Source organism: Centroberyx affinis, unplaced genomic scaffold, assembly GCF_046629955.1.
Source record: "Centroberyx affinis isolate AG114_WGS23_722 - 3 ecotype Tasmania unplaced genomic scaffold, CSIRO-AGI_Caff_v1 ptg006716l_1, whole genome shotgun sequence".
In the NCBI taxonomy this organism is placed as follows: domain Eukaryota; kingdom Metazoa; phylum Chordata; class Actinopteri; order Beryciformes; family Berycidae; genus Centroberyx; species Centroberyx affinis.
In genome coordinates, this window is record NW_027283408.1 from 44,880 (window position 1) to 65,661 (window position 20,782).

A 20,782-nucleotide genomic window follows, 5' to 3' on the forward strand; every position below is an offset into this window, starting at 1 on the left:
TGGCACACTCAGTTGTCATTAGGCACCACATTCTGATCGAGGCATTATGCTACAACGTTGATGGGCCAAGATCATATTCACAGTGATAGATTCAGTGGTGAAATGAATGATAATTAACTTTATTCAGCGGTTTAATTTGCTCATTCTGCTAGACACAGCCATTTTAATTTAATGCTGCATGGCTGTGCTGAATAAACTCCATTGTGTGTTTTTTGTTAGACTATTCTGGATACTTATATCCACATGAAATTCTGCTCAATAATTTGAGCCATGGCTATGCCTGTGTTGTGTAATGCTGATAGTTGGCTGTCTGTAATAGATGCTGTTTATCCTGTATACCACTGTCATGTCTGGTTTTTAGCTATTTATATCTCTACACCAAAGAAAGGAACACGATGAACCAATGTCATGCCTTCAGCATAGTTGGGACAAGGAACGTCTCTCCAGTCATGTTGCTGTCTATGTTTGTGTCTCTTTTGGCAACACTGCACATTTGTGTGTTTTTCCTGTTCAATGTGCATGTTTTATGACACAGTTATCTAAACATACTCTGTGTGTGTGTTCCTGTGCCTATAGGAATGTAACACCACACACACAGGTGGACTTCAAGGTATGGAGCCACCACACCCTGAAGGCCGACGCTCTGCTGGGCAAAGCCACGCTTAACCTCGTACAAGCCTTGGAGCAGCATGACAGAAAATGTATGCACACTCACACACACACACACACACTCCAACCCCAACATAAAAGAAAGTGTATTGTGGCTCCTGTCCATTAATTTTGCAAATATAGCTCTAGCACAGTCACTGCCAGACAAGAGTAGATGCATTAGGCTACAATTTATTTAGACTTTGCCAGTATCAGTATCATGTACTCCAACCTTTTCCCTCGGTCTTCCTTTCCAAGTAACCTTTCAGTGAAATGTCAAGCAAAATAGATGTTGCCACACACCCTCGTGCAGCTGCTCCTCTTGTCACCTCTTCCAATGAAGATGAAGTAGTGAATAAGCAAGAACTTCCTTTGTCTGACTCACCATTCTGGGAGAAAAAGATGTAATGCCAAACTTTGCTGTGTTGTAATTCCTCCTCCCCGCTGTCTCTGCTCTGGCTCCACAGTGGAGAATGTGAAGGAGGTGCTGAAGCTGAGTGTGGAGCAGAAGGGAGCTTCGGTACCCACTGGGGAGCTGACAGTCTACCTGGATGGACTGACCGTCGCTGACCGGGAGGCGCTGGCAACGCTCACCAACGGCAACACAACAAACGCCACCAGTGAGCTATATATTTACATATTAGGGCTGGGGGAGGTGGACGTTCCATTGCCAGTTTTTTGCCAATTTAAATTACCTTTAGTAGTGTAAAATGTTGCCTACTGCAATACCCTCAAATGGGAAAGCACACGCAGGGATAAAAAATGATGCATAAAACTGATTTAAAATAGGTTTATAACCTGCTGTCATTTCCAAGAACCATCCAGTTCTTGAAGTTTCAGAGAAAATATAAATCATCACACTCCCTTCACAGTTTGGGAAAATACAAAGTGTTTTTTTTTTACCAATTTCTCCATTGACTTCCATAGTAAAAATGAACTGGAAAAATCCACTGAAACTGCACCATCAGTATTTTCAATTATAGTGATCGGAAACTATATGAAAACAATGGAAAAAAAAAAAAGTGGACTCGAATGCCATGTTGAGAAGTGTTTTAGTGTTGTAGATTAGCCCAAATGAAGCAAAGGGGTTGAACACTTATGCAAACTAGATTTCTCTGTTATTTTAATGTTATACTTTCACATCAATTTCTACTTTTACTTGTTTGAAAGAAGTCACTAAATGTACACATAGAGACACACACACACACACGCACACACACAGTTTGCTAGTTGTAGGCTAACAGCGCTGTCTCCTATCCAACAGAAGTCCAACAGAACGGCGATGCCATCCATGAAAATGAAGGAGACTCCTCCTCCTCCTCCTCAAGGGCTGCGAACAGGTAAACCAAGTAAACTCACCAACTATTTTTGGGCATTTTCCTTTGCTACGAACATGTGGAGGACAAATTTGGCAACTTCATCCATCAAAGCAAAAGGACGGGTTCTAACTGGTTCTGTCTTTTGATTGGTGGTTGAACTTCAATCGATTGTTCATGCCTACTTCAAAATAGTGGCGCCCAGGGCAAATGCTTAGAGATTTTGAATGAGATAGTGGGAGATATGTTCGTTATAGTAGACAAAATGGAAGCAATTGATTATTCTTCTGATTTAAAGTTGAATGCTTCTCTGAAACATTTGCAATGATATTGGCCCTCTCTCAGTAGGACAGTGATGATGCCATACTGGATGCCCCTCATTTCTGCTGCATCAGTTGGGCATTATGTGCTACGTGGGTTGAAAATTCATGAAACAGTCTCTGGTATCAAGCTAGCTGCTTCCCGAAGTAACTCGGGGCAACTTTTGGAAGCCATCACTTTGCAGTTAACCATTAGCTTATCCCTCCATAGCATTAGTTAAATCTCTCCATGCCTTGTCACATGCCAATCTAATGCACAAAAATTGATTGCTGGAGGTGTAACCAATCATTCAGCTGTCCAACTTTGATGAATGAAGTTGACAGATATATTTATTTCATTGTACGCGTCACGCCTTGCAACACCGAAATAAATGAGTAGATAATTAAATAATATAGATATAATGTATTGGCTATTTATGAATTCAATCATTTATTTGACGATGCATACATTATGCTGACATTTCACAATTTAATTATTGTGACATACATATCCTATATTTATTTATGACGACATTCCACAGTTAATTATTTAATCCAGATGATTCCTCCATACATATCACAGGGAGCAGTTTCTATGTCCTCCAGTTCTCCTAAAATGGTCATTAGAATGGTCAGGACAGCTCACTGAAGCCAAGGGGCTAAGGAATGCTGGAAATGCTAACAAGCAGCAGATGTAGAGTTTTTCCCACAATGTGTCAAGTCTCTGGTGACAAAACATAACCAGCTCACTGAGATCAGTAAAATATTTTCAAATTTTGCTACTTTCTTCAATTCATGTCCTGCTTTTTTGTGGTGATGTCACCATCAGAGTGGATTTTTGCGTGGAGGTGAGCAGGTTGAAGACTTACCATAGCCTCTAGGAGCAAATGCAGGCCTATTGGAAAACACTCAAGCCTTATGCTAGGAAAAGATGCAGAATCTATTGGATATTTCACATTCTGCTGTCAGTGGTCAGAATAAAACACTTGAGTGGGCCGCCCGATAGACAGAGAAAACTCCGCTAATGGATTGCTGTGTGAGACGCGATCATGAACTTCAATTGATCTGCCCGAGTTACGTTGAAGACGGGCTGTGAAAAGTGAGAGGGTTTCTGTCTGAAAGCTCTCTCTCTCTCTGTCTTCAACCCACACACAGACCCTCTCTCTCACACACACACACACACTCACACACACACACTTGTGTCCTTGCAGCATCCTACCCCAAATCATCGTTGAGGGACTATATTTGTCTCTCAGCTCTCCCAGTCAAGGCGGAGGCTATTGGAGCTTTCACCTTGTTGTCCGTCTCACTTTCTCTGTCTGTCACTCTCTCTCCTCTTATGCTCTTGTTCTCTCTCTCTCTCTCTCTCTCTCTCTCTCTCTCTCTCTCTCTCTCTCTCTCTCTCTCTCTGTCTCTCTCTCTTTCTCTCTCTCTGGCTATGCTTACATGCACACAGTTACCCATCTGTTAGTCCAACTCTGGTAATCTTTTTTGGGTTAAGCTGTTAACATGAACCTTTGATACCTTGCGATTCCCTGTTGCCATGAATAAACCAGTTAACAGAATATTCCCCCCTCCCTATTTAACTGAGCCACAGTAGGCTAATTCTAATACATGGGGAAAGAAGTGATGATCCCAGTAGTAATCTGAGTGATGTTTCTTGCTGACATAAAAATGTACACATAATGCTGTGGGAGTCAGTTTGTACAGACAGTGAAAACCAAAAGTGAAAGGAGTAAGATGCTTCCATGCCATAGTAAACTGTTTAATATCAGAGTAAGCCAGGCATGTTAACCAGGTTTCTCCTAATTGGAGTAGGATCTTACCCAGGTTATTCTAACCCAGTTCTGACAAAACCAGTTTGTTGTTGTGTTAAGAACAGACTTCTCTGTGCATGTAAACATGGTCATCGTCTCTCTCTCATTCTCTCTCTATTTGTAGCTTTTTCCTGCCCTGTCTCAAACTCCTTGCCTGTCCATTCATCTCCCTCTAAACTCTTATTTTCTCTTTCTCATCTGACTCTGTCCTTGTCTTGCTTTTCCTCAATCCCATCACTTCACCTTCCTTCCCCTCTCTCTCTCTCTCTCTCTCTCTCTCTCTCTCCGTCTCTCCCTCCTCCGTCTGTCCTGCTTTCCGTTCCAGCGGCTGCCACACCGGTGCCAATCTTTATTATCTGTAACACCGTGTAAAAGTGCCCTTCAACGAGGCTAACGGGCCTTTTATTGGAAAGCCAGGGAGGGAACCCGTCTGCACATCGCGCCAGACAAGGGGTGGGGGCGGGGTGGGGGCGACGGGGAAGGGAGGGGGTGGGGGTGCCTGGCTGCCATCTGCATTGCAGTTGCTGAGAGGACTGCAAAACACAAACAGGGGCATCCTTAAAACTTGGTAGCGTGCCCCCTCCCTCTATCGGTTTGTGTCTCTTTTTCTCTCTGGCTTGTTCTCCTTCATGGTCTTATCTCACCGCTATGCTCCGGTGCCTTTTCTGGCTGTCGTCACTCCATTACCTCTCTCCCATACGCCTCTTTTAGCCTCCCTGCTCCCTCCAGTTAGTTTTCTCTTTTCAAATCTCTCTGTCTCTTTCCTGTGCCTTACTCTCTTTCTCCCCTCCATTCACTTGTGCTTTTCTCAGCTGCCCTTCCCCTCCTTCGTTCCTTCCTTCCTTCCCTCCCTCCATCTCTCTCTGTCAGCTGGTGTTTCTACTGTTTATCCACAAATGGCAAAGGAGGGAGACCCTTCCTGTGGAGCCAGAGGCCCCAGGTCCCACAGCCTGACAAAACACTTCATACTGCCCCCATGCTGGCAGCAACTGCACTCTGTCTGTGTGCGTGTGTGTGTGTCTCTGTCTGCCCATGCGCCTTAGTGTTTGCTCCCAGTCTCATGTCTTGGTGGCTTCTCAGGGGTGGGTTTAGGGCAACATAGAGAAAGCGGGACTGATTGGAGTGACAGATTTCTGATGGATGCGGAGTTTGAGTTTCTGTAGGTGGCGCTATTTTCTTTGTTCAGCGATGGTGGCTATCGCTGCTCACGCTAACGACCCAGTTCTTCTTCTATTTATTCTGAACAAGCCGCTGTTGTTGCTGCCAGAAACCTAAAACCCATCACTTCCTATGCGGCAGAGGATTTTTCCCGGGAAAGAGCTACCAGACACCAGCTGTTTCGAACAGCAAATGTAAAAGCTTTGATGAACTGACTATAGGTTGAATCACTAATGTGTTGTGTCAGCAGGAGATAGAGAGTAGAAACAGGCTTTATTTGTATGAAAACGTCATGGATTATTACTTTAATTTGTATTATGGTATGTGTCCTTTCTTTATGTCTACATGAGTGACCGTGTATGACTCTGTAGTTTTTCTTATTGGTGGCTGGCTACACACCCGTCCAGACAAAGCCCAAACCCAGTCCAGGCAGGTTTTGACCTGTAGCAAACGGTGGCCTTGGCGTGGGCTAGTCTGTGGCAGCGACTGAACACTGCTGGCTCACAAACAATGGGTCCCCTTCAGCTGGACCCATTACGTCACCATGCCATCCTATTGGGCCCTCTCTTTACCCCTTCAAGACAATAGTCTCAATGTCACAAGGCAGTGTCTTTTATCTCACACGCACACACACATGCACAGTGCACGTAGCATGCATTTTCCTCACCCTGACAAAGCCACGCAGCTGGCAGGCTAACCACATAAACAGGAAGAGGTTTATAGGTTGGTAGGTAATAAAGCAGGAGGCGAAGCAACACGGCACACAACACGATTCAAGCCTGCTGCATGATTATAGATTCAAGGCCTTCTATGAGGTGCCACGGTGTGTGTCAGCCTGGACATCCGGCTGTAAATTTGGCCTAATTATAGTGTGGTCCATGCTACTCAGATACATGATGAGGAGCACACGCAGGCACGCACACACACACGCACACGCACACACCGCCTGTCTTTCTCTCAGCCATCCAGTCGCCTCCTCAATCAGTGTCAGAGCATTAGACAGACAGTGGCATGCTCTGTTATTAGCTGAGCATTAAAACACACATTTATCATTGGCCCTTTGTGTTGGAGGAGATACATACTGACGGGCCTCTATGGGGAGGGGGAGGCGGGTTGTCTAACCCACTGCCTCCTCTGTCTATGTGTGTGTGAGGGGGTGGCAGGGGGCAGGATGGCCTCCTTTGCCCTCTGTTACCGCAGCAGTCACAGAAAGTGCTTAAACATTTTATCCACAATAGAATTCACTCACTTCCTGTTCATGCTGTAATGTTGGTATAAATACAGGTTGTCTTGACTTTACAGCAGCCTGACTCTGTTTTAGGGTTAGGGTTAGCAAATATGGTCATGCTCAAAAATGTGTCCATCCCCTCACTATTTGCACATATTTATCCTGTACAAATAATTTAAAAGTATTTTTTTTAAATCTCAGATTTACCTGAGGTACAAGATCTTTCACAGTGAAAATGAAATTCAATAAATATATATGAAGACATGAAAATGAAAATTAAGAGGAATTAGAATTAAATTAAATAAAAATTTTAAATTAAATTCTAGAAAGTTATATGAAGATATGTAATTGAATTAAAAGGAAGAAATGTGCAAAATACTCAAACTTTTTATTTTTATTTTGGGCTAAATTGCATCAGTTTTGTTGCGTTTCTCTTGTCTAAGTTTCCCCTTGACTTCCATACTAGAAGTAAAGCGCACCTATGTATTTTCACACATCGTAGTATCCCCAGCTAGTTTTCTGTCATTCATCTCAATCCCTTTGACATTTATTGTTACTTGAAACCGGCTGGAATTAATCCAAAAAAGTACCTTTTGTAGATCTCAGGAAAAAAAACCTGGAACAAAATAATTTCATTCTAAATTTTACGCTACAGCAGAATGTGCAGAAATCAAGGAGTGCACAAACATTTGAGCATAATTACCTGTGCCAGTATGTTTGGGAAGCGTGGCTTTTGAATGCCTGTCCTGTAACATGACTTAGTTTGTTATCTAGTTTGTGATGATTTTGCTGTGATCTGTTGTGTCTGTCTTTCTCAAGAAACATCGAAACCCCGCCGATCTGTGCCACTGCCTGACTGTCTCGTCTCTTGTGTGTTTGTCCCCTGAAGCACAGTGAACGGTACAGACTTGGGCCAAGGCTCAGGCTCCTGTTCGGCCTCCAACGGTGTGGACAGCCAGGCGCCTTCCAACTCCTCCAGCCCCGCCCCCGGCCCCGTGGTCAATGGAGACTCCACGCCCAACTCCACCCCGGCCCACCAACCCCTGGACAGCGACACGGAGAGCAAGACTGGTGAGCAGGGTCTTAAGATTTTATTACACAGTGTGGGATTTTTGGAATTAGAGGAGTTAATTTTTATATTTTTGGCAAGACCAGCATCCATTGTTCAACAGAACACATTTAACTACAGGGTCTCCCAAGATGTTCGTTATACCACTGTATTTTTCTCTCTGTTACTGGGATAATCCACTATAAATAGCAAGGTCAAATGTCTCTGGATATGATTCAAGCGAGAATCAGAAACTGAACATATTTACCAAATGCATCTGATAAGTTATAGGCTCGGGTCCAAGCTGGAATCATGCAGATTGCCCCCAGAGTGCCTCGGTTATATGTGCGTGTACATCTGCCCAGCAGGTATTCACTGTGCAGAGTGTCCTGCCGCTGTGCTCCCGCCTTTATCTTCAGGGCAGTTCATGGTTGACTTGGTCCTAGGGAACAGCAGAGCAGAACAGTAGATTCATTTTCATTAAGAGAGGCCTGTAATCTCTGCTGCTGTCAGCACCTCTGTCGAAAACTCCCTGGAGAGAAAGAGAGAGAGGGAAAGCACAGAGTGCAGTGTGCTGTTGAGGGCAGGCAGGGCAGCAGTAGCACATAGACCAAGCCAAACTTGACTAGAGAATATTAACTACTTGTATGCGAAAGCACAGACTCGGGGAAATAACAGTTGGCTGCACTGAACTCAGGAGCACAGACTTTAGTACACCGACTTCTGGAGCAGGGGAGCTCAGCCATGGTTTGTGCAGTTGCGTACCGCTTTTCAATCTTTTGATTCTCTCTATCAGTGGATACGTTTACATGCGTGAAGAAATCCATTCTTTACCCAGATGCATGCAAATTTCATAAATCAATTAGAATAACGCGAGTAAGCTCATACTTTGATTATGAGAAACCCAGTCAAGACTCCTGGCTTACTCTGTTATTAAAAGGTTTACTGTATGGGAACATCTTACTCCACACACGCAGCATTGGGTACATTTTGGCGTCAACCAAAACATAGAACAGATTAGTATTGGGGTCATCATATCTTTCCCCTATAGTAGAAATAACCGGTTATTGCTCAGTCGAAGAGGTAGAGGGAATATTCTGATAACTGGTTTACAGTTTACTGTGGCGACTGGGAGACTCAGCTGCAGGATATCAAAGGTTCATGTAAACAGCTTAATCCTAATAAGACTTTAACTGGAGTACAGCCAATCCATTGCTTGCCTTGACTGTTCTGGTGATACCGCCATATTGACTCCCAAACACACTCACTAACATCACAGTTAGTGAGAGAAAGTGCCTACCTATTGTTGTTTTATTAAATAACACGCTTAACGGGGGCGCCCCGGTGGCTTACCGAGTAGAGCGCGTACCGCATAAGGCTCAGTCCTTCCCGCATGTCCTCCCCTCTCTCTCTCCCATACCTTCCTGTCTCTCTCTCACATTGTCTCTATCAATAAAGCATAAAATGCCTAAAATAAAAAAAAAAATACATAAAAAAAATAACACGCTTAACTTAACGAGTACGAATTATAACGCCTGTCGTATGTTGTGCCAAGTCTGGTGAGACGTTTGCTTGTTCATGGTTGCTTGTTATACAGTCTTTGCTTAAAATGCCACGCTGTCTCAGGAGTCAGTCTAGGAGTCAGTATGGCAGCGACAACAAAACACTTGCATCACTGCAAGTCATGGATAGCAGGGTTACTCCATGCATGTGAGCGTAACCATTGTCTTTCTCTGTGTCGCCTGCAGTCAACGGGGACTCCTGTGACGCTGCTCTCGGCCCCCCCTCTGCTGCACCAGACGATGCGCTGCCCCCTGCAGACGACCATGAGGACTGTAGCCAAGAAGCCGCCCTGCCGGACTCGGACGCGGCGGCAGATAGCACAACTCCAGCCCTGACCACCTCTTCCTCCACACCGGCTCCAGCCTCCTCTTCTGCTGCTAAGCCTAATGACGCTGCTGCTGCTGCTGCCCCCTCCACCTCCCCAGCCCAGGCGGCCACCACCACCACCACCACCACCACCACCTCCACCACCACCACCACCTCCACCACCGCCACAGCCTCCTCGTTGTCCTCCTCCTCCGCAGCGCCGGGAGAGGCAGCGGCTGCAGGAGGCGGCGGTGGTAGCGGTAGTAGCAGTGGAGCCGCAGCTACGGACGGGGCCAAGCCCAGGCAGCAGGCCCCCAACGCTGGAGCAGATCCTCTGCCACCAGGGTAAAAACCATCACCGGGATTAAGGGAGGAAGGATAAAGGAAAGGGAGGGAGTGGAAGGAAGGAAGGATGGAAGGAGGAATAAAGGAGGGAGATGGATGGACAAATTACCTTAAAAGTACCTAGCTACTATCCATAGTGGAGCTAACTATATAGATCTCGGTCACTATTAAAGGCAAAATGACTTTAATAGAGAAACTAGTTCACTCCATGGTTTTTATGGCCTACAGTTATTATGTAGCCGATCAATAAAAGTGTCAATTTAAGTAATTCCTGTGCGCTGCAGTACTAATTTGACAGAGACAGTGAATGCTTAGGTGTAGCAGAGAAAAAATAAGCTACATCAGGTTTTTATCAGCCGTATTGACTTAATTGAATACAAGAAGAAATAGAATATAACTCAAATAGAACGTTTGGTTACCTGCTAAGTAGTTGGTAGACTAGTAGACAAACTTACCAGCATTGTACCATGTACCAGCTTTTAACAGGTGTTTACATTTCCTATCTGTAAGATCATGTCAGGTTAACATGTTGACCTTTGACCATGTTGACCTCCTTTGTTGTTGTTGTTGCTGATCTCGTGTCTTTCAGGTGGGAGCAGAGGAAAGACCCACATGGGAGAACGTACTATGTAGACCACAACACCAGGACTACCACCTGGGAGAGACCGCAGCCACTACCACCAGGGTCAGTCTCTCTCACACACATACATACACACAAGCACACACGATTGGTAATTTGTTGCCCAGCATTTTGGAGTATTATACACATTAGGAAGGTTATTCCCATGTTTGTGTTAAATATGCTGCTTTCATTATGTTTGATTGAATTCATGACCCTTAAAATACTGCTTTCTTTTCACGTGTCATTTGCATCAGTTATGTGACCAATGATCACAGACCATGGAAAGATGCAGATGTCTTAAATTTGGCTTTACTGAAACCTGCAGAAACACTGCATTCTTAGAGACTGTGAGGTGTCCCTGTGTCTTCCTGCCTGGCTCATCCATCTGCTTACCAACCTGCATTCTGTTTGTCTCTCTGTGTGCCACGCCGCCCGTCTCCCATCGATCTGCCAGCTGGGAGCGCCGGGTGGACGACCGGGGCAGGATCTACTACGTGGACCACAACACCCGCACCACCACATGGCAGCGTCCCACCATGGAGTCGGTCCGCAATTTTGAGCAGTGGCAGAGCCAGCGCAGCCAGCTGCAGGGAGCTATGCACCAGTTCAACCAGAGATACCTCTACTCCGTAAGGAAACACCCCCTTCTTTTTACCCTCGTCAAATACATTTGTTGCAGATTGTCCTCTCCTGCCCAATAAATGACATGTGAATAATTCACATCATCAACCCCCTTTTTTAGTGTTTTACTCCAGAATGGAAAAAGGGACTTAGTGCCTTCACTTACAGAGAATCTAGTCATTTTTATTGTTAGTTTGACATATGACCCGTCTGTCTTTTATCGTTTCATAGCAGTGAGACTAGAGGGAATTAAAAAGGAAAGACCTGACAAAAGCATTTAATTAATCTCTTCTCTTGCATTCCAAATTTGTGTTTGAACTTCCCCTACAAGATAGCTAGCAAATTCCCCACAGGCATTATAAAAAGGTGATACTTCAGTGGCTACATTTGGATTGTCTATAAAATGTAACCTTTGACTTTGTAACTTATCCCTGGCTCCCAAACTTTCAGTGAGGCCTGTCCAGGAAAGGACCGATCTAGATGAATTGAACCCGCTCTTACCTTAGAAGTTGCTCTTTGTATATGTAAGCTAGCAACAACTGTCAGTTGCCTTGAGATGGTGTGAGATTGAAAAGCATATTTGCATCAGGGTGAACCCCTACCACCCACTGGCCTCTGACCTATCTGGTGAAATTTGAAGCTATATGTCTGTCTCAAAAGCAGGGTCAGAAATTAATGCAGGATCAGGGCAAAAATACCCTTGAAAGTTCATTAAATGCCCATGAAAATAAAAAATGAGGGGACAAAAAATGCCCCGATAATGCTTTTTTGCATTTCACTCTGTTCACATTTTATTAGCTGAGTTGTCATATATTCACATGTGAATGCGACTACTGTCCCACATGGGCCACCGCAGCTGATTTGTGGGAGCCTGTCATTGGGGGATTCTCTCCAGTGCATTCTGGTTGAGACAAATGGAACATCAGAAAACAACCCGAGTACACAGCCTGAAGCAGTAGAAAATGTGGCCCCACATAGCCAGTAGTAGAAGAAAATGCTGACCCCACACAAAGCACTGCATCAACAAAGAATAAAACAACCAGTATTGTAAAAAACTCAACAATTGAGGGGTGGAAGATGAACTAGTTGGGAACAGAGAGGGGAAAACCACACCATCCTCTTCTGTAAGGCCTGCTGCCAGTGGGAAAGAATTGTGGGGCGTGTGGTGTAAAACAAACATTACTGATACAAATTGAGTGATTTTTTTTTTTGCCAATGTGCAATGCAAGTGCATTATTTCAATATTCAATAAAATTGCCCCCAGAAAAGACCAAAATGCCCCTAAAAATCAGATTAAGGGGTCAAAATATCCCACTGGAAAATAAGTTTATTTCTTACCCCACTCATAGGGACACCAAGAGAAGTGAGCAGTGTGGTGATTGAGTGCTTTAAATTCTTTCAAAAGATAATTGCTGGCCATCTGTGAAGCTTCACCTACAGAGCTACAATCTTTCCATTTTACGCAATGTGAACTGTCCGCCTCACTGAATCACCTGATCACACTGGAACTAGCCAGCTCTCAGTCGTTATCAGCCCGTCACGTCACAGAATGTGCATTCAGCTCAAAGCACTCTCATCATCACCCAATATTGCAGAAGTGTAAACAGAGCAAACATCTGGCCTGCTGACCAAAGCTCAGGGAGAACGGCTCTAAAAATCTCCTCAAAGATAATTTGGTCACAACAGGTCTGATGTCTGGGATCACCGGAAAATTACTTTGTCCTTTCTTTGCAGTCTGTAATAACTCAAATATTGGGTGCATTGCAGTGGTCCAAACCCCTTCTTCTTTTATCTTGAGCTCACTAATAGCCACATTATTTTTTTTTAGAGAATCTGAATGGTATTTTATATTCATATTTTCTCTCTCCTAATTGACAAGGGTAAACAGATTATTGTCAATCTTATCACCCTGATGAGTTTAAAAGTAATAGGCCCCACCCTGTGGTGCTGGTCACACAGGCCCCCACATACTGAATCTCCAATCTCTGGGTGCAGTTGATTCACAACCCAATCACCCGAATGGACCAGAGTTTCACTTTCTAGCCCTACTCACTCAGCCCGAAGGAGGGAATCCCACCTAGCCAAAGCACAAAACACACATGCCCCCGGCCTCTACCTGCCTGCCTACCCCCTTCCTCTCAGGGTCCTGCTCTAATCTGGTGCTCTTTGTGAGGGTCCCTCTCCTGAGCCTTTGATCTGAGCGGTGACTTCATCTTCCTTGATGATGATTAGCTTACAACTCAAATCAAAAGACAGGAGCAGAGTTGGAGAGTATTCAACACCAGTCAGCCACAGAGGCAGGCTGAGGCCAGCAACATATGAATACATTGAATTCATTTGGATTATTAACCCGTTTCCCTGTATTGGAATCTATTTTCTGCTTAGCTCCTATTTGGAATCTATTTTTCTTTTTTCTTTTGGAATATCCTACAACTTGGAAATATTTCTGACTGGGTTTCTGTGTTTGTGTCTCCCTGGTGGATCTAAATGGATGTCCATGTGTGCCTCCCTCGTTTCCAGGCCTCCATGATGTCTGCTGAGAACGATCCTCTGGGCCCGCTGCCTCCTGGTTGGGGTGAGTTCAGCTCTGCAGTTCCAACTAATCAATGTACACATTAGAAATGGGTGTCAGTATGGATATGGAAAATGGAAACGGCAATACTTTGATTTGATTAGATGAAACTTTAATTATTCTTATGGGGAAATTGGGTCGTTGCAGTAGCAGAGAAAAGGATATAACTATAAATAAGACAAAAAAAAAAGTGAGTACTGACAATAAATTAACAGTAATCACACCACTGAACATATCAACACATATTAATACAGCAAATAAAGAGAGAAATAGATAGTGTCTCTTCTTTGATGGATTATAGGTTGTGGCTGATATGCTAGTGTGCGTCACCAGCTATTGCCAATATGGGAGAAACAATTTACAGAAATGTGTAAATATGCATTGTAGCTATTCAAGTGCAATAAACAATGGAAGAAGCTCCCGCACTCTACTACTTGCAATGCAACACCCTTTTATTACAAAGTAAAGTTTCAGTCCAACAGGACCTTCTTCAGACTAGCGACTAGAGCTGGGCCATATGGACCAAAAACCATATCTCGGTATTTTTAGGCTGAATGGTGATACACGATATATATCTCGGTATTTTCTACAAAAGTGGGCTAAATGTTCAGTTGTAAGTCGGGCTGGGCGATATGGACAAAATCAAATATCACAATATTTTTGACCAAATACCTCGATAACGATATTGCGACAATATTGTAGGGATGACTATTGGTGCTTTCACAAAATATTTACACAATGAGATTTTTGATAAATAATCAGTAATGTGGATATAATGACTAAGTGGGTAAAGGCAAATAATAGAACAGCTAGAACAGTCTGGTAAGTTCAGAAAATGACATCACTTTACTGTAATGCAGCCTTTAAAACCAGGAAAAGACAACACTTATGCCATATCACGATATTACGATATCCAAAATCTAAGACAATATCTAGTCTCATATCACAATATCGATATAATATTGATATATTGCCCAGCCCTACTAGCGACTAGTGACTAGTGTTGTTGGTTTTGCTCTACTGCTTTTCCCCGACGCACGTGCATTAACCTTTTTTTTGGGATGTGCAAGTTTTCCTCTTGCTGAACCTATTCAAGTGCAAAAATGGCTTTGAATATGAAAGTATCACACGGATATCATGTGATATCAGTCATGCCAAACAGTGGGGTTTTTTTTATGTCCAAATCCATTTTAATTTTAGGCCACCTCTATTGTGGCCTGCTTATTGTGTGGGTCTTGCTCTCCTCTCAGCCTCCCACTCTTCCACACCTTCCCTCTTCTGTCCTTACTTGCTGTACACAAAGATCACAGATGACAGTGTGTCAGATAAGCCTGTGTTTATAGTATGATTCAGCACTGAGGCCAATCCACAGTGCAACCTGGTGTCAATTTGGTTTATTGAGGTACTGTTTCCTTTCTGTGTGCATGTCAACTCCAGAGAGGCGTGTGGACTCTAACGACCGAGTGTACTTTGTCAACCACAACACCAAGACAACGCAGTGGGAAGACCCCCGAACACAAGGGTGAGCTCAGCGCCACAGCAACCTGATGAGGGGCTTTGGATTTATTACTCACGCAACCTCAGCACAACACTGTGTTGTTAAAAGCTTCAAAGCAGAGCTGGAATGTCTTTCCCAATAAAGCCGTAATACTTTTCTAACCTCTCTCCTCTTTGTGTGTATGTGTATCGGTGTGTTGGTGTGTGTGTACAGGCTACAGAATGAGGACCCTCTGCCTGAAGGTTGGGAGATCCGGTACACAAGGGAAGGGGTCCGCTACTTTGTGGATCACAACACCCGAACCACCACCTTCAGTGATCCACGCACTGGAAAGTCCTCTGTGTAAGAACACATGCCAAAAAACAAAATTCTGTACATGTTTTTCCACTTACATTTCATTTAAAAACGTTTCTATTACAAGTACACCCATAGTAAAGGAAATAGCCTGTTGTTTCTTTTTTTTTCACAAGATACATCACCTCTGACTTGCTCCTTTTCTCTTTTGCTCGTCTCAGCACCAAGGGCCCTCAGATTGCTTACGAGCGCAGCTTCAGGTGGAAGCTCGCCCATTTCCGCTACCTGTGCCAGGTAATTTTCTCTCCCTCTCCCGCAGTTGTGGGGTTCTCGGTGGCGTTATGTGTCATTTTTCTTCAACACGCCAATGTTTTGCCTTCCTCTCCCCAGTCCAATGCACTCCCCAGCCATGTGAAGATCACCGTGTCCAGACAGACGTTGTTCGAAGACTCTTTCCAGCAAGTAAGAGTCTAGTACAGTGTGTGCAGTGCATGTGCCTGAGCTGTGTACAAAAACAAATGCATTCATGCCATGATATTGCCGCATGTAACTCATATGTCAGTTTCCTATCATGTTTTATCTGCTAAATGTTCTCGTGTGTGTGTTAGATTATGGCCCTGAAGCCTTACGACCTGAGGAGGAGACTCTATGTCATCTTCAGAGGGGAAGAGGGACTAGACTATGGTGGCTTAGCCCGGTAAGATGGACACACACACACACACTGCAAACACACTGCAGTTGTACCGTGTATTTGTAGACTGTGTGTACTAATGGATTGGATCCCTCTCTCTCTCTCCATCCCTATCTTTTTCCTTTAATTAAACGCCAATTCACCTCAATCTCCCCACTCCTCATTCATCCTCTCCTACTGCCCTTGCTTTTCTGTTTCTTCTCCCTCTCTGTTTTCTGCCCCGCCCCTCATCTTCCAGGGAGTGGTTCTTCCTGCTATCCCACGAGGTGCTGAACCCCATGTACTGTCTGTTTGAGTACGCCGGCAAGAGCAACTACTGTCTGCAGATCAACCCGGCCTCGACCATCAACCCCGACCACCTCTCCTACTTCTGCTTCATAGGACGCTTCATTGCTATGGCGAGTCCACACACTGCCCACACACACACACACACACAAAGAGTTGCTAATCACTACTGCTTACACAAATAGAAAAAGCTTTGGGAACAGACAGGCTGACAGAGAGGTAAGTCCAGAGACACACACACATGTAGCTTTACAACATCAGTGCAAAAGCAGTGGTCCACAGTGGTGAGACCTCTCACTCCTCTATGCCTGTACGCAATGATTTAGTTGATCAACTAGGGATCTAGAAAGATTGCATTCAAATACATGTATAATTCTTTAGGTCCATTTTTCTTGGCCACAAATGCACCGTGGGACTGTACACAATCTGTATGTGTTCACGCTTTCAGATTGACCAGCACAGTAAAATAACACCATCTATTTCTATCCATCTCTCTGGCTGCAGGCACTTTTCCATGGCAAATTCATTGACACAGGCTTCTCCCTGCCTTTCTACAAGCGCATGCTGAACAAGAAGCTCATCCTCAAAGACCTGGAGTCCATCGACCCCGAGTTCTACAACTCACTCATCTGGATCAGGTAATCAGTCACTGCTGATATTTATATGTATATCCTTAGGACAATAGAGGGCATGGCTGTAAAGTAGTGTTCATTTTGGTTAAGCAGATCACTATTCCTGTCCCTATACATTTAAGAGGGTGTCAATGAAGCTGTCTATGTGGGGCTTTAGAGCAGGAGTTCTTAAACATTTCCTTGTCATCCACCCCAAATAGACAGATTAGACCACAGATCCCCATTTGATAAGATTTTGTCCCAGGAACCCATATGGGAAGATTTTTGTTGTTGATTTAGTATTGAGTTGTAGAACTGTCTACAGTATACTAGCTGAGAAAATAGTGGGGAGAGAGAAACCTATGATTAGAATAGTCATTCTTCTGCATTCTGTAATTGGGATCATTTTCAGTCAATTAAAGTGTAGTGAAACTATTCCTCACTATTCTATCCCTATGTTTTTGTTTTTTAAAGATTTATAGTCCACACTCTATAATACTATGATTACAACGGCATTCTTCTTTTCCCCTCAGGGACAACAACATTGAAGAGTGCGGTCTGGAGATGTACTTCTCAGTGGACATGGAGATCCTGGGGAAGATCACCTCCCACGACCTGAAACCTGACGGCACTAATGTCCTAGTCACCGAGGAGAACAAGGAGGAGTATATAAGGTATGACAAACTTTATCAAGAACGATGAACAGCATCAACACTCGCTGAGCGGGTGAATGGTGTGTGTTTGTCAGCTTCCCAGCTTGCACTCGGAGGAACAGTCTTTGGCATTTGCACACAAATAAAAAAAGGTAAATTGGAGTCCTGTTTGCAATTCTTGATCATTTCCATACTTATTGGAAGGATTCATCATCCGGGTTGAGTGCCAAACGTGCCATTGAGTGTTTTTTTAGTTCAGGAAACATTATCCTTATGTTAGTTCTTAACCTCTCAAAACCAGCGTATTCCCGTAATGGAGCTTTGTTGCACAACACATCAGCAATAAAGATAATTTTGTAGCTATCCTCCAGGCCTGTGGTTCAAGCAAAACTTGAACCACAGTCATCTTCATTGTCAAGGTTCCTGGAAGATATTCCAGGAAACTTGCTCAGATGTTCTGTTACACGAAGACAATTATTAACAGCCCGTAAACTTTGAAACATTAGTTTAGATGGGGCCTTGCATTCCATTATAAATCAGAATAATAGCCCAATTCAAATATAAATGCCTCTTGTAAACTCCTCAAAGGGAGTGGCATAAACCTTTGATAACCTGTCCAGTTGGAGAATATTAGCAGCTAATAGCCATGTAAATGCTTAAACTGACTACTTTCCTCGGGCTTGAAAACATAATAGTATATTTTTTTTGCATGTTTGTCCACTTCACAGAATAATTACATAGAATTTCCAGGAACGTCTAAAACATAACAGGTGGGGCGCCCTGGTGGCTCACCGAGTAGGGCGCGTACCATTTGGCTCAGGCCTTCCCGCAGCGACCCGGGTTCGAATCCGACCCGTGGTCCTTTGCTGCATGTCCTCCCCTCGCTCTCTCTCCCATACCTTCCTGTCTCTCTTTCACTATATATCTCAAATAAAGCATAAAAATGCAAAAAAATAAATCTTTAAAACATAACAGGTGCAAAATAGAACTCAACTGTGGGTGATACAATGTTCTCATCGGAGAGTTTGAAGAATATAAGAGTCATTGAACGCCTTAGTCAGGTAGTCCCCCATATAGTACATAAAAGCAGATCTAAGCAAGTGGGGCTGGGGAGGAGGTGGGTGAGCAAAAGCGGCAAGACTCATGGCAGCAGACAACAGCGGCAGGGTGGCAGTCTGCAGGCGAGCTAGACAGAGAGTGAGTACGTCTCAACTTGCATTGCTCATTTGTGCCGTCTGGTTTGCAGTCTGATGGCAGAGTGGAGGTTCTCCCGCGGGGTCGAAGGGCAGACCAAGGCTTTCCTGGACGGCTTCAACGAGGTGGTTCCCCTCCAGTGGCTCCAGTACTTTGATGAGAAGGAGCTGGAGGTGAGCAGCATGCCAACAGCTGGGGCTGCACTAATAATAATAAAAGTGCTCTTCTGTTTTGAGTGCTGTTGGTGACTTATATCGTCATGTCTCTGTTGTGTGTTTACTTTAATCCCAACCCCCTGGCCTACTCCAAAAGGCTTTTACTTTTTGGCAGGCCGTCACTGTAAATATGACTTTGTTCCCAATTGCCCTGCCTGGATAAATAAATGTTACATTAAATCAAATGAAATGGTGTGGATGTGTGTAGAAAGGAGTTTTTGTTTTTCCCTCTTCTCTCTCCTTGTGTGAAAATTCCCCTGTGCTAGTGTTGTGACATATTCTACTGGCTCATTCGCGTCTGTTTGTGTGTTCTGCGTGCCTGTGTGTGTGTGTGTGTGTGTGTGTGTGTGTGGTCCAGGTGATGCTGTGTGGCATGCAGGAGGTGGACCTGCAGGACTGGCAGAGGAACACAGTGTATCGCCACTACACCAGGAACAGCAAACAAATCATCTGGTTCTGGCAGGTACGGGGACACACACACACACACACACACAAAATATACATGTTGTGTCTATGGTCCTTACCCCCTACTGTTTGCTTTAGCTAGAGAGGGACAGAGAAGAGAGGTGGGGGGCAAATTTCTGGACTGAATTTTAGTAACCATCATTGTTTGTTGTAGGGCTGGGTGACATCAATAACTATAACCATACAATTCCATTTAGATATTATGGGATATGCTATGATATTACATCAGTGTCAATGTTGTATGCTGTATACATGACTGAAATGTGCAGCAAATTGATACAAACTATACAATGTATCTTTTTAGCATTGTGATACATGATTGTTTGCATTATTAGTATGGATTAGGGAACAAATTGAGCCAAAAACAGTTTTTATTGGGTAAATAAAATATAAACAATCCAGACCTGTGTACTGCAGTGAACTGAAAAAACTTGCAATAACTTGTAAACAAAACAACACACAGGAAATGAATAACACATTTTGCTCTAGTGAGTTGATCGAGGCAAAATGTAGCACACACACGCATTAACAGGCTCAGTTCCGATTTAATATTTGAGTAGTGTCTAGTGAGGTTCTCATGTAAATTAGTTATATTTTAATACCGAATTTCAAAGCTTACGGTACTTTGAGTTCATGTTGCTCCTTTTTGTTTGAAAATGAAATGATCTCTAGGGTGACACCTACAGCAGTGGAAGTCTTTCTAAAAACTAAATCTGTTCTGTTACGTAATCAGGGTCACGATTCTGACTAAAAAAACCTAACATTACGGTGTAGTGGGTGCTGATGAGTGTGTGTGCTGCTGCTTTCTCCCCTGCAGCTGGTGAAGGAGGTGGACAACGAGGTGCGACTTCGACTCATGCAGTTTGTCACCGGGACCTGCAGGCTTCCCCTGGGCGGCTTCGCTGAACTCATGGGTGAGTGACACACACACACACTCACCAAGGACAACACATTTACTGCATAATCGCACAAGGCACACATACAGACGCAAAGAACGACAGATACAAGCTGCATACCGTGGTAAACTCGGACTACCTGAGGGTTTTTGTTCAGCAGGACATTCCAGAAAATAGGCAACATACAGTCGAGGTGAATAATGGTGAGGGGAAGGGGAAAAGGGCCAAATCGAAACCAAGGTTCTTCCTGGTTGGGGTATTCTCAGGACCATCAGGGCTCCCAGTATGTTCAGAGACAATTCAGTGACAGTTCAGAGCGGTCCAAACCCTGGTACTCGCAGTCCTACTATCTGTGGTGGGGTATCCTCTGCCTCGCCTCTCTCCTCCACCTGCTTAAGAGGCTTGAAAGTAGGTCGCTCCTCATTAGTGTGATGCTA

The 20,782-nt window shown here is 44.1% G+C and overlaps 1 protein-coding gene across 1 annotated transcript in view; it reads left to right on the forward strand.

Moving 5' to 3' along the window:
* Window positions 1-20,782, forward strand: part of LOC139638971 (NEDD4-like E3 ubiquitin-protein ligase WWP1) — a 44,314-nt gene that overhangs the window by 17,905 nt on the left and 5,627 nt on the right. The window contains exons 5-23 of the mRNA XM_071513013.1: window positions 577-701; window positions 1,116-1,268; window positions 1,913-1,988; window positions 7,356-7,537; window positions 9,263-9,728; window positions 10,318-10,413; window positions 10,805-10,979; window positions 13,492-13,546; window positions 14,981-15,065; window positions 15,255-15,383; window positions 15,557-15,629; window positions 15,726-15,797; window positions 15,944-16,032; window positions 16,265-16,424; window positions 16,816-16,949; window positions 17,456-17,596; window positions 18,822-18,942; window positions 19,343-19,447; window positions 20,267-20,363. Of these exons, the coding sequence (XP_071369114.1) occupies window positions 577-701; window positions 1,116-1,268; window positions 1,913-1,988; window positions 7,356-7,537; window positions 9,263-9,728; window positions 10,318-10,413; window positions 10,805-10,979; window positions 13,492-13,546; window positions 14,981-15,065; window positions 15,255-15,383; window positions 15,557-15,629; window positions 15,726-15,797; window positions 15,944-16,032; window positions 16,265-16,424; window positions 16,816-16,949; window positions 17,456-17,596; window positions 18,822-18,942; window positions 19,343-19,447; window positions 20,267-20,363 (2,534 nt within the window). The remainder of the gene's footprint in view (window positions 1-576; window positions 702-1,115; window positions 1,269-1,912; window positions 1,989-7,355; window positions 7,538-9,262; window positions 9,729-10,317; window positions 10,414-10,804; window positions 10,980-13,491; window positions 13,547-14,980; window positions 15,066-15,254; window positions 15,384-15,556; window positions 15,630-15,725; window positions 15,798-15,943; window positions 16,033-16,264; window positions 16,425-16,815; window positions 16,950-17,455; window positions 17,597-18,821; window positions 18,943-19,342; window positions 19,448-20,266; window positions 20,364-20,782) is intronic.